The sequence below is a fragment of the Myiozetetes cayanensis genome, unplaced genomic scaffold (genome assembly GCF_022539395.1).
Source record: "Myiozetetes cayanensis isolate MyiCay16 unplaced genomic scaffold, myiCay2020 scf5-8, whole genome shotgun sequence".
Classification (NCBI taxonomy): Eukaryota; Metazoa; Chordata; class Aves; order Passeriformes; family Tyrannidae; genus Myiozetetes; species Myiozetetes cayanensis.
In genome coordinates this window covers 65,618,949-65,631,587 of record NW_026087742.1, presented here as the reverse complement: position 1 = coordinate 65,631,587, position 12,639 = coordinate 65,618,949, and the positions used below count along the sequence as shown (strand labels likewise).

At 38.4% G+C, this 12,639-nt stretch overlaps 1 protein-coding gene across 1 annotated transcript; it reads left to right on the top strand.

The window, feature by feature from the left end:
- Nucleotides 1-127: 127 nt before the first annotated feature.
- On the top strand, nucleotides 128-5,720 carry MZT1 (mitotic spindle organizing protein 1). Its single transcript, XM_050333015.1, has 3 exons — nucleotides 128-259; nucleotides 3,200-3,345; nucleotides 4,780-5,720. The coding sequence occupies exons 1-3, from the start codon at nucleotides 211-213 to the stop codon at nucleotides 4,801-4,803; spliced, it is 219 nt and encodes a 72-aa protein (XP_050188972.1). The 5' UTR covers nucleotides 128-210; the 3' UTR covers nucleotides 4,804-5,720.
- Nucleotides 5,721-12,639: the final 6,919 nt, after the last annotated feature.

Below are 12,639 nucleotides of genomic sequence, written 5' to 3'. Positions count from 1 at the left end.
CGCTCTGACCAATCACGACGCGGCCTCTACCGCCGAGCCAATGGCCGGGCTTCCTCTCTCTCGAACGGGCCAATCGGCAGGGGCGCCGCGGCACGAATTCGAAAGAAGGCCCGCCCCCCCAGGGCCGTGCCGCTGCGCTGGGGTCTCGCGTGGGGCCGGGGCCGGTGCCGGGGCGCGTTCCGGTTCCGGGGGAGGGCTGTGAGGGTCGCCATGGCGAGCAACGCCGCCAGCCTGAACGCCGTGCGGGAGACCATGGACGGTGCGTGACACGGCTGCGGGAGGGGGACGCGCACGGGGCGGCGGCCAAGAAACAACGCTGAGAAACAGCCCCGGGGCTTCGATTCCTCCTAGTCAGGATGGAGGAGAAAGCGAACGCCCCCGGGGCGCCTCTCCTGGGAAGAGGGGTGCGGGTTAGGGCTGCTGGAGGGTGTAGCGCGTAGCGATGTCTTTTTTTTTTTGCTTCGTGTTATTCATAGTGAGTGAAAACGCTTTAAACACCTGCGTAGTGCGAGTGAATTTTGGACGTCGAGTGGCTTCTCTTGGGGATCTTTAGTTAGCTAAGTACTTAATAGAGAATACTGTTGGGTTTTAGTGTTTATGAATATTTGTATTTTTTTACATATTGTGCTTTCTCGTTGTTTGTACCGGATAACGCAAATGATTGTGCCTGGCTCTGTGCGTCTTGGATTTAAGGCGGGGGGGGAAGCGGAGTGTGTGGAAGGGAAAGGCGGGACCAGCCCTGTGTCACTGCCAGTACCCGAACTGATGGGAGCTCTTGTTCTCCTAGGGGGTTCAAGTCAGAAAACAGAAGTAAACTAAATTAAAAAAACAAACAAACCAAACCAAACAATATAGTGAAAAAGCTTCGAGAACAGTAGTCAATGTTACGGAATTAGAATAGGTTTTGATGCAAAAAAAAAAACCCTCAAACCTAAAACTGTTATGGGATGGGGAATGTGAGAGTAGTGGCACCAGAAGTGCTGGAAAGTATTTTGGAGATTTGTAAGCCAAGAAATGTGAGCAGCTGAGTAAAGGTCAGGTGTTCACTTACTCTTCTGGCCTGACTATGAGGAATCAAAGCTGGTACATCCTGGAGTTGTTTCTTAGTGTAGTGCGAAACTCTGGAGTTCTATGAAGTGCCTATGACAAAGCCTTATATGCAAAGTGGAAAGCTGCCAAGAAATCCTCTGAGGGTTGTTAAATGTAAAGACTTTCTCTGGAAATGCCCTAACAAGAGAGTAAAGGCTGGGGAGAACATTTGGGGGATATTGCTTTGCGTTTGCCATTTTCTCAGCATCTTCCCTTCTCTTGAATTTATGAATACTATAATAAGGGTTTCTTAGCAAAGACTTTCACCAGTCCAGCTGGTGTAAAAAATAGCATTTCAGCCACTGATTTTCGCTCTCTGACCTGCTGCTGGAGGCAAAGCAGGACTAGCAGAGTTATGGCTCCTCTGATGCTGCAAGAGGTTAAGACTAATTTGTGCAGATGGAGAGAGGTTTGTTTGTGTAGGACCGACAGTCTGAAGTTCTGATAACTATATTTGACAACTTTTCTCTCTATTTGTGCAGGAACATTTTGGGCAGGAGGGATGATATGTGGATTTAAAGACAAAAAAAAGGCTTTTAAGAACAGATATGGAAAGTACACTGATCTTCCGATTTAGGAGCTCAGGCTCTCCATGTAAAAATGTATATATTATGTCTAGGATAGACACAGATATTTAACAGTTGTTCTCTTCAGAGTTAAGAGCTCGGAATTGTGGAAAGACTGCTACATCTCTCTACCAAAGGCACAGCTCCGACTAGTGACCACAGCTCTTGCTGATGTAGAAAATTGGAACTTATCTTCAGTTAGATTACTGCTCTGCCTTCAAATATGTCACATGCTTAGTAAAATTTTTGATAGATTTTAAATGGTTAAAAAAAGTAATAGTTGTTTCTTTCTGGGAAGTTTTTAGTTCTTCTTAGTTCTATAGCTCTTAAACATTCAATGTAATTTTATTGCAACTGCATCAGTTTGTTAGTTGAAGATGCTTTTGTATGGACTGGGTGTGCATGTATAATGTGTTTGGAATGGTTTACTTTAAAGCCAGCAGGAACAGAATGTCTTGAGGTGGAGAAGGATGGAAGCTTTCCTCCTGGCTTGTAGATAGGACTATGGACTGACAGACTGCTTTCATGTCTTAAACTTATTCGTATTCTTAATCCAACGTACTTGTGTGGGCTTCAAGAATATTTTCACACCTATGGATTTTTTTCCTGTGACTTCAATGAACTGACTGGATACATTAGGTTGTCTCGAGTAAGTGTGACTTACCAGAGTGTGCTGCAGGATGTCAGTGGTATACCAAGGAATATTTTCATAGTTGTCAAGTGGACAGTAGTCATTTGCCATGATGCTTTTATGTGGTGAGAAAGACCTAGTACTCCACTTTTCCCTAGCTTGGGGGAGGTTTGGTTACAGAAACTGTGTGAGTAACACCTGTACAAAATCAATCTATACTGGGGCTTAGCTTCAGGATGAGCTTACTGTAGAAACCAGAAACAAAATCTCAGTGAGTTGTTCTGTTGCACCTTTGACAAACTGTTTATGAGAATCAAAGCAAAGGGGCCTTCCAAAGGAATGAGAGAGATGTGACTGGAATCTCTTTCTCCAGAGGGTCTCTTACTGACATGTGGTGCTACTCTTGATTCAGGACACATAAAATTGAATAGTATTGCTTATCATTGTGTTAATGTTAGACCTAAAGTCAGATTTAGTTGTGGGAGAAGGTGACTAGAAAACTGCTGACATTCTCTGTAAAAGCTTTAGCAATGTGCTTCCTGGTCCATTTCAGTAGGGCATCATCAGTATCTGAAGTTCAGAAGCACAGTGTTTTTACAGCCTACCTTTTACATAATTGGTAAGCATGTTAATTGTTGAATTCTTCACTTATTTTTTTACTTTTTTTTTCAAAACCCATTATCCAGTATTAAGTTTCCTGAACCAGAAAAGCCTGGTGTTTATGTTGGAAGCCGTAGCTTTTAACTTATACTGGAAAGCTGAACATGAATGCTGTTGTTGAAGTTCAGACTGCAATGGACAGCTGCCATGTTCACACTCTACTGTAAAACTTAAATGTTGATGAATAATGATTTTGGTAATTGAAATTTCATAGTCTGTAGAGACCAAAGTGCCTTCATTTTTTCTGTTGCAGTTCTCTTTGAGATTTCAAGAATATTAAACACTGGCTTGGATATGGAGACATTGTCTATTTGTGTGCGGCTTTGTGAACAAGGGATAAATCCAGAAGCACTATCATCTGTTATTAAAGAACTGCGCAAGGCTACAGAAGCTCTAAAGGTAATGCTTTTGTTTAAAAAGCTTGTAAATTTATTTTTAGGAGTTTAATGTATGTGCAACTTGCTATACTTCAATTCATAAATTGTACTTTAAGATATGATTCGTATTTAAATCAAGGAAATGAACTGTTCCATGGAAAAGGCATTGAATATAACTAAATGAAACATGATACTGGAAATGGTACAAATAAAAAAGTTAGATTAACTCTTTGGAAGGGGAAAAAGTAAAAAAGCGAAAACCATGACCAAACCCCACAGATTTTTACTCTGGGCATTTGTAGTCACCATTTGCCCCCTTATCTGCATTATATCACAAATACGTTGCTACTTTCTCCTTTAACCAATATAACTTCATTTCTACAACCTCAGACTTAACGGTATGTAGCAGTACTTGTAAATGGGTACATGCAGCTTGGTAGTGTAATGTTCACATACTGCTTTCACCGCATTAACCTGTGCCTTGAACCTTTCCATAGACCAGCGAGAGGGGATTTCATGACGTGTGTATATATAGGGCTTTCCATATATTAGCGTTTACCTCCTGTTTAACTAGTAGAGGGTAACAGTGGTTTAAAAACAAATCCTCAACTGACTTTTAAAGGAGTTTCATTCTCTACCTAAACATCACAATCATGATTGTCTTCTAGTGGATTTCTATTTGTTTCTGGGAGGTGGAGGGGAAACCTATATCTTGCTTCTACTCTAGAAGACTGCATACTTTATTTTTAACTTAACATTTTTCTATACTCATGCACATTTTCTATTTGTGCTTAAATGTGTGCATACATGTGCATTTAACTATGTGTATATAAGTAATTGAGAGCTGTTTTACTTTTTCATTTGCTTTTACTGATTTATCATTCCTGTTGCTATCTTTTGACTGTTTGTCCCATAAGTGCCTAAAATCTCCCACTGTCAGTCTTCAACAGTGTGCCTTGTGGATTGGGTTGAGTTTTTCAGTAATAAAAAATACTAATGTTCTTAATCAAATAATTGGTGGTGTGACTTATACAATTATAGTTAGTGTAATTCTTCTAAGTTTTTTGTCAATAGCTTATCTGTATGAGTGGGAATAATAATTACCATAAATTATATCAAGTAGTAAACTCCAGAGGTAAACATATTCATGCATTTGAGCACTTCTTGAAAGCATTAGGGTAAAATGTACAGGACACAAGTTGCTCAGATAAAAGACATAAAATTTAACACAAACAAGCAGGAATGGCTATTTTAGAAAAGGGTAATGGCAGTTGACAGCATTATTTTTTTTTTTTAAATAGTGGTCATTAGAGGAATATTCATAAGTAGTTCTTTGGTTTTAGGTTTTCTTTTTTTTAAGTTCTAGGAAAATTAAAATAGTTATAAGAAAAGATTAAATTTAATCTATATGATCACTCTTTTGTTGACTTGCAATAAGTGTTTTTTCTGTTTCTAGGCTGCTGAAAATATGACAGGCTGATATGGGCAAAGATTTCTGCATGAGAAGAATGCCAAGATAAACTTAACAGAGGTTCTGAAGATTGCCAGCATTCAGACAAAAATGAAATAAGTGTGTATGCAAAAGTCTCAGAATATTTCTGTAATATTATTCAAAAGAATGGTGTATATAATAGCTTTGAAAAATTTTTTAATAAGTTCACCAGTAATATTATTACTTGGTATTTTTGTGAACTGTTTGTGAATGTAATGCAATTGCTCTTTGACATCCAGTACTTTTAAAATCATGCCAGTTACTGTACATCTGTTGAATTTACTAGTGTGTATAAATGAATATTGTTATAGTGAGTGCACCTTTTTTAATGCATCCTTTAGAAGTGCAAGTATATCCTGAGTTTTATCTCTTGCTTTGATGAAAAACTACGTGTACAATTTTAGCCTTGCTTTATGGACCACAGAGGAATGAAGCCTAGACTGACTTTATTTTAATTAGAGCAAGGGCAGTGACTTAAGTATCAATTTGATAGTAAGAAGTAAAGCATTTTTGATAATATAGGTAATGAATTGTCCTTTTGATTTTGATTCAAATTGCTGGGAAAAGTGTTTTACTTAGATAACAAAGGTGCTTCAGTTATCCATGCAGAAATGTATGTAAATTTAAACTCTAGATGACGTGGGATGTTTTATGAAGATTAAATGCTACATATGTTACATTTGTTTCAACTACTGGATCTAAAAATATTTAGTCTGTATGTTATTGCTTAGTCAAAGCATAAATGAGAAGCATCAGATTTGGTTGATGAGTATCAGTGAGTCTTAAACAGTCAGCTCGTATAGAAATGTCTTCTCCTTTAGAACTAGGAATCTTCACTGGTACCAGAAGAAGTGTTAATTTCCAGTAAATATCCTTTCATCCAGAAATTCTGGTTTGTAAGAAAATGGTTTCTTGTGTATTCTTCACCTACTGCTTTTAAGTTTTGGTTTGGTTTTTTTTTTTAAGCTTTTTCAATATTGGTTATCCTAGTTTCAAGGTGTGTTGCTAATAGGACTCAGAGGAACTCCAGGGTTAATAGGGTGAAGCACGTTTGGAAATGAACCTGGAATCTTTGTTAAGCCAAAAGTTATATTTGTGCAGAGATAAAAAGTTCTTTCTACTCTGAGAGTTTACAGCATATGCACCCTAGGTCATAGCTCTGCAAAAAGCAATCAAGGAGGCTAAACACTTAAAATTGCTGGTAGAGAGAATAGAAAAATACTTACATTAAGCTGAATCACTTACCTTTATTTGCAGTTAACCTGTCCAAAAAATCATTGCAAGAGGACGCTGTAAAAATTTCTGGATAACCAAGCTGGGGAACTTATAGATGGTATCATTTTGCACACTCACCACACCAATCTACAAAGGATTTTAAGTGTTGATGACTTGAATATTGGGTGTAATTTTTTGCTTTCAACAGTAAGATATCCTTAGTATAAAAATATATAACAATGAAATTTATCTTAGGAAATCTGAAAAGTCAGTAAAACATCATGAAAACACCAGGTCAGATCAGCACAAATTAGCAGTTAGCTCTTTTACTTAATTTTGTCTAGACTCAGGGCTACATGTCAAAAAAGAGAAAAGATGTGGAGAGCATTCTTGTTCTTAGGAGTCACATCTAAATCTGTAAGATTACCCTGTGTAACTTAAACTCTTAAACTCTGAAAACTCTGAAAGTTTTCAGTAAACTATAGCAAATGTGCCCAAAATAATAATGATATTTTATTAGAATGCATGTTTCTTGTGGTGCATTTCCTTTTCCTCCATTGCTAGATCTTCGAGTAATTCAGGAAGTTGTGATGACTTCCCTTGAATGCCACTCTATTGACTACTTTACATTTATGTATTTCCAGGGGTTTTTCTAACTTGCTAGCTTGACTTTGATTTGGGTTCTATGTCCTTGAAGTGCTTAAAAAGAGCTTGCAATTGAAATATGAGGGAAAAAAAATAATTTGTATAACTGTATATAATTCTTGATCCGTCCAGTAAATTGCATCTACTACTTTGCCATCAGTAGGCTTACAGTTCCTATGCATTTAGACACTTTCTGGTGGACCATTTGTCATGCAGAATTATAGAAGCTGGGTGTGTCTTTGGCATTCAAAACCTCAATTTGATGTCTATAAAACTAAAAATGCATTTTTGTTATTATTACATGGAACTAAATGGTAATATTGGTTACTTAATATTAATTCATATACTAAAGGGAGAACATGTATCTCAAAACTGACATAAGAGAACTGCTGGCTTTTGGTTTGGGATACCATCCAGAACAAATACAGTAAGTATTTGTTTCTTCTTCCTGGTAAGAAATAAAGAAAATCCCTCTAGTAGGAAGTTTCATATTGGACATGTTTACTGCTGTAAGGTAAGTCTGTCATTTAATAGCATCCCCATTATGTGAACATGAATGCTCCGAGTTAGCATTGACGACTGAGAAGTCGTGTCTGTATTTGTAACACGCACCACCTTCTACTGTGTTTAACTAAGAAGCGAAGCAAACAGCACGTGCTTTTTGTCTGTGCTCCTTACTTACGTGCTCCTGAAACCCTTCAAGATAAATACAGGAATAGCTATACAGGTCCTGACCAAAGTTGATATTTTTTCTAACACAATAGCTTCTTTTGTAGTCAAAAGCAGCTGCATGAGAAAGAGTAAGAACAATACAAACATATTTGGTTATTTTTCTTATGTGCTCCAACTTCTAAGTGTCTTCTATTCCAGGCTTTCCTGAACATCATATGGTTTGTCTATTTAGTAATTTTCAATGCTCAATTTTCCAGTACTTGTCCAGTTTCCTTTGGACTACATATGCTTCCTGAATAACAGCAGCCTTTATCAATTCATGTCTGTTGCATAAAGAATCGCTACTTCTTGTTTATTTTGAACTAGCTTAATTTAATATGCCCTGCACAGTAAACTTGTACCTACCATGCCTGTGCCAGTCAATGTTCTCCAGATATGTAGCAGTCACTTTTAAATTTCCTCTTCTAAACTGAAATGCACTATCTAAAATAGTTCTTGGGTGACCAAGAGTATTCACTGTCCTTTGAAACTTTTCTGGGTCTCATAGTATTTTCTGAGAAGGGAACCAAAACTGGATGCAACATCAGCCATGTAGTTGAGTACTGGCCTGTTTGTTTACTTTCTTGTTCTTTATTCCTTTGCTAGTAATTCCTAATATTTGACTTGCTTTTTTTAATAAGAACCAAATGTTGTGCTGTTTCCATGGCATTGTCTATGGTAACGCTCTTGAGTGGAATGTTAAGCTGAGGCTATTTTTTCATATGTGTAACTATGGTGGTTTATCCTCGCGTGTATAATTTTTTGTCTGTGCTGAAATGCATGGGCCATTTTCTTTCCTAATCAGTCTTCCATGTGTTTCTGCAGTTCGTCACAGTTTTCTAGTAGTCTTGCTACCCTCACTAACTTTATAATTGGGAGATTTTGTTGCTTTGTACCTTTTTTGAGGTTAAGTCATGCAGCACACAACCTAGCAAAGACCCTGGTGACGTAGGGCAGGAGCTGACTGTTTATTCTCATTCCTTTTCAGTGATTGTGAATAAAATGCAGTCCTGCCTACCACTTACAGTTTCTCATTCTTACACCAAGTATCTTTGGTGTCACATATAGCAAAGCTGTGAGAGCTTAAGCACAGTTATGAATCCAGTCATGCAGAGAGCATGGCATGCTTGATAACTACCGGGATTTCTGACATTTGTAATTTTACATTTTAGAAATACAAACTTAAATAAGAAAATAACTTCATGTGAGATCGCTAGTACTAGAAAAGAAGATAAACATAAGATCCTGAAGTCTCCATTAGGCAGTTTTTTGTAGAAAATTATATTGACCAAAAAAATGTGTTAAAAAAAAAAGCTGGATGGTGATTAGGCCAAGACACTTGCTCTAATAGGTCTGTATGCATGAAAGGTGTATACATACGTTAGCTAATGTTCTTTCCCACCTGCTGGTCTCTGGGTGAGCAAATACTGGTACAATCCTAGACTCACTTTCTGATTCAAACAACTAGCTCCTTCTGAGTTTAACTTGTATGCTGTTGCACACTTTAGTCCAGGGACTGCTCCTAGCAGGCTGTGTACCCAGGTCCTGTTCTTCCCCAACACTTCACCTTCAAACACTATCATCTGCTTTTACATGCTCATAGTTTCACACTGTAGAAATGCTGCAGTCCTTATTATTTGAATATACTATAAATTAAAAGGCAAAAAAATTACAATAAGAATCAGCAGTGACTCATGTGACAAGGTGGTAGGTAGCATGGCTGTAGACAACTTTAAAGAGATCTAATGCTGAGCAGTGGAGCTTTATATTCCTATGTGTGATCTGAGATAGGGATGTAGGCATGGCTTTAGTATTAGGGATTCAACTCTGAGCCACAAATATTAGTTAAAGTTTGGAAACAATATTTCAAAGAATGAAAAGTATGTCAAAGTAATTTCAACATTTAAAAGAGCCAAGTCAAGAGCAAGAACAGAATTGCAGACCAGTCACCTAGCATTAGCAGTAGCAAACATCCAACTGGTGAACTTGAGATTTCCTCAGCAAAGAATGAAAGACAAAAAAGTGTTGGGTAACAAAGAGACAGGAGGAGAGGAAATGGCCCCAAGTTGTGCCAGGAGTGGTTTGGATTAGGTGTTAGGTGAAATTTCTTTACAGAAAGGGCTGTAGAACATTGGAACAGACTGCCCAGGGAAGTTGCCATCCCTGGAAGTGTTCACAAAATGGGTGTATATGGCACTTCAGGACATTGTTTAGTGGTGAACATAGTGGTGGTGCTGGGTTGATGGTTGGACTTTGTCTTAAAGGTCTTTTCCAACCTTAGTGATTCTGTGTCGATGTATGTTTCAGTTTATGCAGGACAATTTTCACTTCAAACACCATTGGCATCATTCAGTAAAAACCCAAATGTACTGTATTGTTTTGGTGTCGTGTTACCTTGGGAGTGAGATTTGAAACAAACCCTTTAAAAAAATGTTAAAACCAGAATCTCAGTACTTGAAAAATGGTAATTTGAGAAGGATTTTTGAAGCATTGTGAACAGCTGCTTTACTGTGAGGTTTTTATGAAGTTGTGGGAATGGTTCCTGTTATATATAGAAAATAGGTCTATCGAGTAGAAATGTTGAAGTAAAACGGTAGTACTGTTCACTGCTTCCAGACCTACCGTTTACACTGCAAGAAAGTAAAAGTGTAAGTTAAATGAAGCCATACAGCTGTTTTAGAACTGGAGAGCAAGCTTGATGAGTTCTGAAAGAACTCAGGAGTGTACAGGTTCTCAAAGAGAAGTTGAGAAGACGCATAATGACCCTAGTTATGGCCTTGAACATAAAGGAAGTCTTGTGGCTACATCTTTTTAACCTGACAGGGAAAACATACCAGATCCATTACCTTAAAAATATGACACAACTTCCCAGGAGTGAAGGTAAGTAAACTTTGACATTGCAAACTGGCTACTGCTTGATGTTGTTAAAATCAATAGTTCTAAAAGACATGCTTTAATCCACTTTCTGGTGCAAAGTCTACAATACATCTCTAGAGGGTGTCAGGAGCACTGGCTGTAGCAATTCTTTCTGACTGCAGAGTCCATGAAGGGCAGTGTTGAACAGCTCTAAGTAAAAGTAATGTGAAGGAAATTAGGAATATTTAGGATGAATATCACTGATGTTTCTGTCAGTGAGATAAATGGAGGCCTGCTTTCTGAGATATTTAAACATTAACTGATAAAAAAGAAAAACAACCAAACACCACAACTATTAATTATCTGAACTGGAAATCTGGAATACATTGAGTCTAGGCACTTTTATTATCACTTTATAAATATTCTTATTTTCTCATCTCCAATTTTTATGTGTTAGGAGAGACTGCTCATGAAAATGGATCTCTGAAAGAGCTCAGTGGTGTCATTATGTAGGCAAGTGGAAGTTTAGCACTGAGAAATGTAACTTTCAGCGAATTAGATGGAAAATGAAGGAGTGGAGGAGGTGATGCCCAGCAATACTGTGGTTCCCTAAGGAACCCATAGGGACAGCCTGTAACAGCCAGGAGGACCCCATGGTAGGGAAGGAGGCTTCAGGAGGGTGAAAAGGGTGAGGGACATCCCATCTTGAATTTATTTATTATTTATTTGTACACCAGATCCAAAATTCGTATGTTTGAAGATACCAACAGTTACGTTCCTATTTAGTGGTCAGGAGAGACAAGAAAGAGAGACTTAGGATGTCACATTGCCTTGGCATTTGGCATTGAAGCTGGCACTGGTAAGACAAGGTTGCCAACCCCTTCTACCATCACTACCTGTTGGCATAACTTGTGAGGATGCAGCTTCAAGGAACTGAATCATCAGCTCTCACTCTGTACCTCTTTTCTGGGCCACCAGGAAAGGTCCTCATGATGTTTCATCTTGCCACCTTGGAAAGCTGCTTGTTACACATTCTGGTTTTGTTCCCAAGCCAGTTTATAGAAGCATATAATTGTGAACAGGATGTATTATAGTTTCAGGAGGGGACAGCTAATCAAGGACAGAAAAATAGTCTAATTCTTGTGACCAGTGAACTTGTGTTGAACTCAAAGCCTATTGTAAGGAGCAGGTGGTTATTCTGAAGTAAAGATACAAACAAAAATATCTGGACAACCATTTCCTAGGACATACAAAGAGGAACCTTGCTATTCTCTTAGGGAGAATTCAGGATACAATTTGAATTATATAGGATATTCTATATAAAGAAATACAGACTCTTGTCAGAGCAAGTGCTGTTCTAATGTTCTGTTTAGCTTCACTGTTCAGGTAAAACCAGTCTCAGGCATAGGAACAACTCATCAAGGTCCCTGCACAGCTATTTACTCCTACGTGCTGTGCTGATTGCAGTCATGTTGAAGGCAGAAAAATACCTGTGGTGCTTACATAGAGTGATAATCTGGCCTAGATTTTTAGCATGGTATTTCAGCCTATGCATCTCACTGTTAAGCATGATACCAGTAATAAAGCTGCCACTCTTTGTCACAGAATCACAGAACATGCTGAGTTGAAAGGGACCCACAAGCATCAAGTCCGACTCCTGGCCCTGCACGGGACCATCCCCAAGAGTCACACCAGGTGCCTGAGACTATCACCCAAACGCTTCTTGAACACAGCTTGGTGCTGTGACCACTTCACTGGGGAGCCTGTTCCAGCACCAGCCATCCACTGGGTGAAGAACCTTTTTCTCGTGTCTATCCCTGACACTACTTCACGCCATTCCCTTGGGTCCTGTCGATCTGTAGCTGCCTGTTTGATCTGATTAGATGACTTTACAGCAGCCATTGCATTTTTAGACATGTTGGGCCAAACTCAGCATTGACTTGCACTCTGTGAAGTTTTACAGAAGTTAGTGAGAATAGCAATACAGCACGTAAACCAACAGGGGATATGATCATTCTTCATCTTAACTGTGACTGGATGGAGGACAAAGATGTGATTTTGTTTGGGCAAATCCTTTAGCTTTCACATGGCACAACAGTCAAGTTAGAACAGCTTGTTTTCCTTCATATAAATATTAAAAAATAGCTATAATTAAAAAAGAAAACTATTTTGCTAAAACTCCAGAAATTTTCATCCAGTATAGTGCTGTAATTTGTTGTTCCATGTCTTGTGCTCCCATTTACTGTGAGCTTGGTCTTCTGCCAACTACATCTGCCACAATTCAACATTTTCCTCTCCCTTCAATTTTAATTCTCTTATTGGAGGGGCTTTCTAAATATTTCTACAGTATTTCCCCAAAATAATCACTCACTATTCAGTAATAGTTTTCTTGGTGAC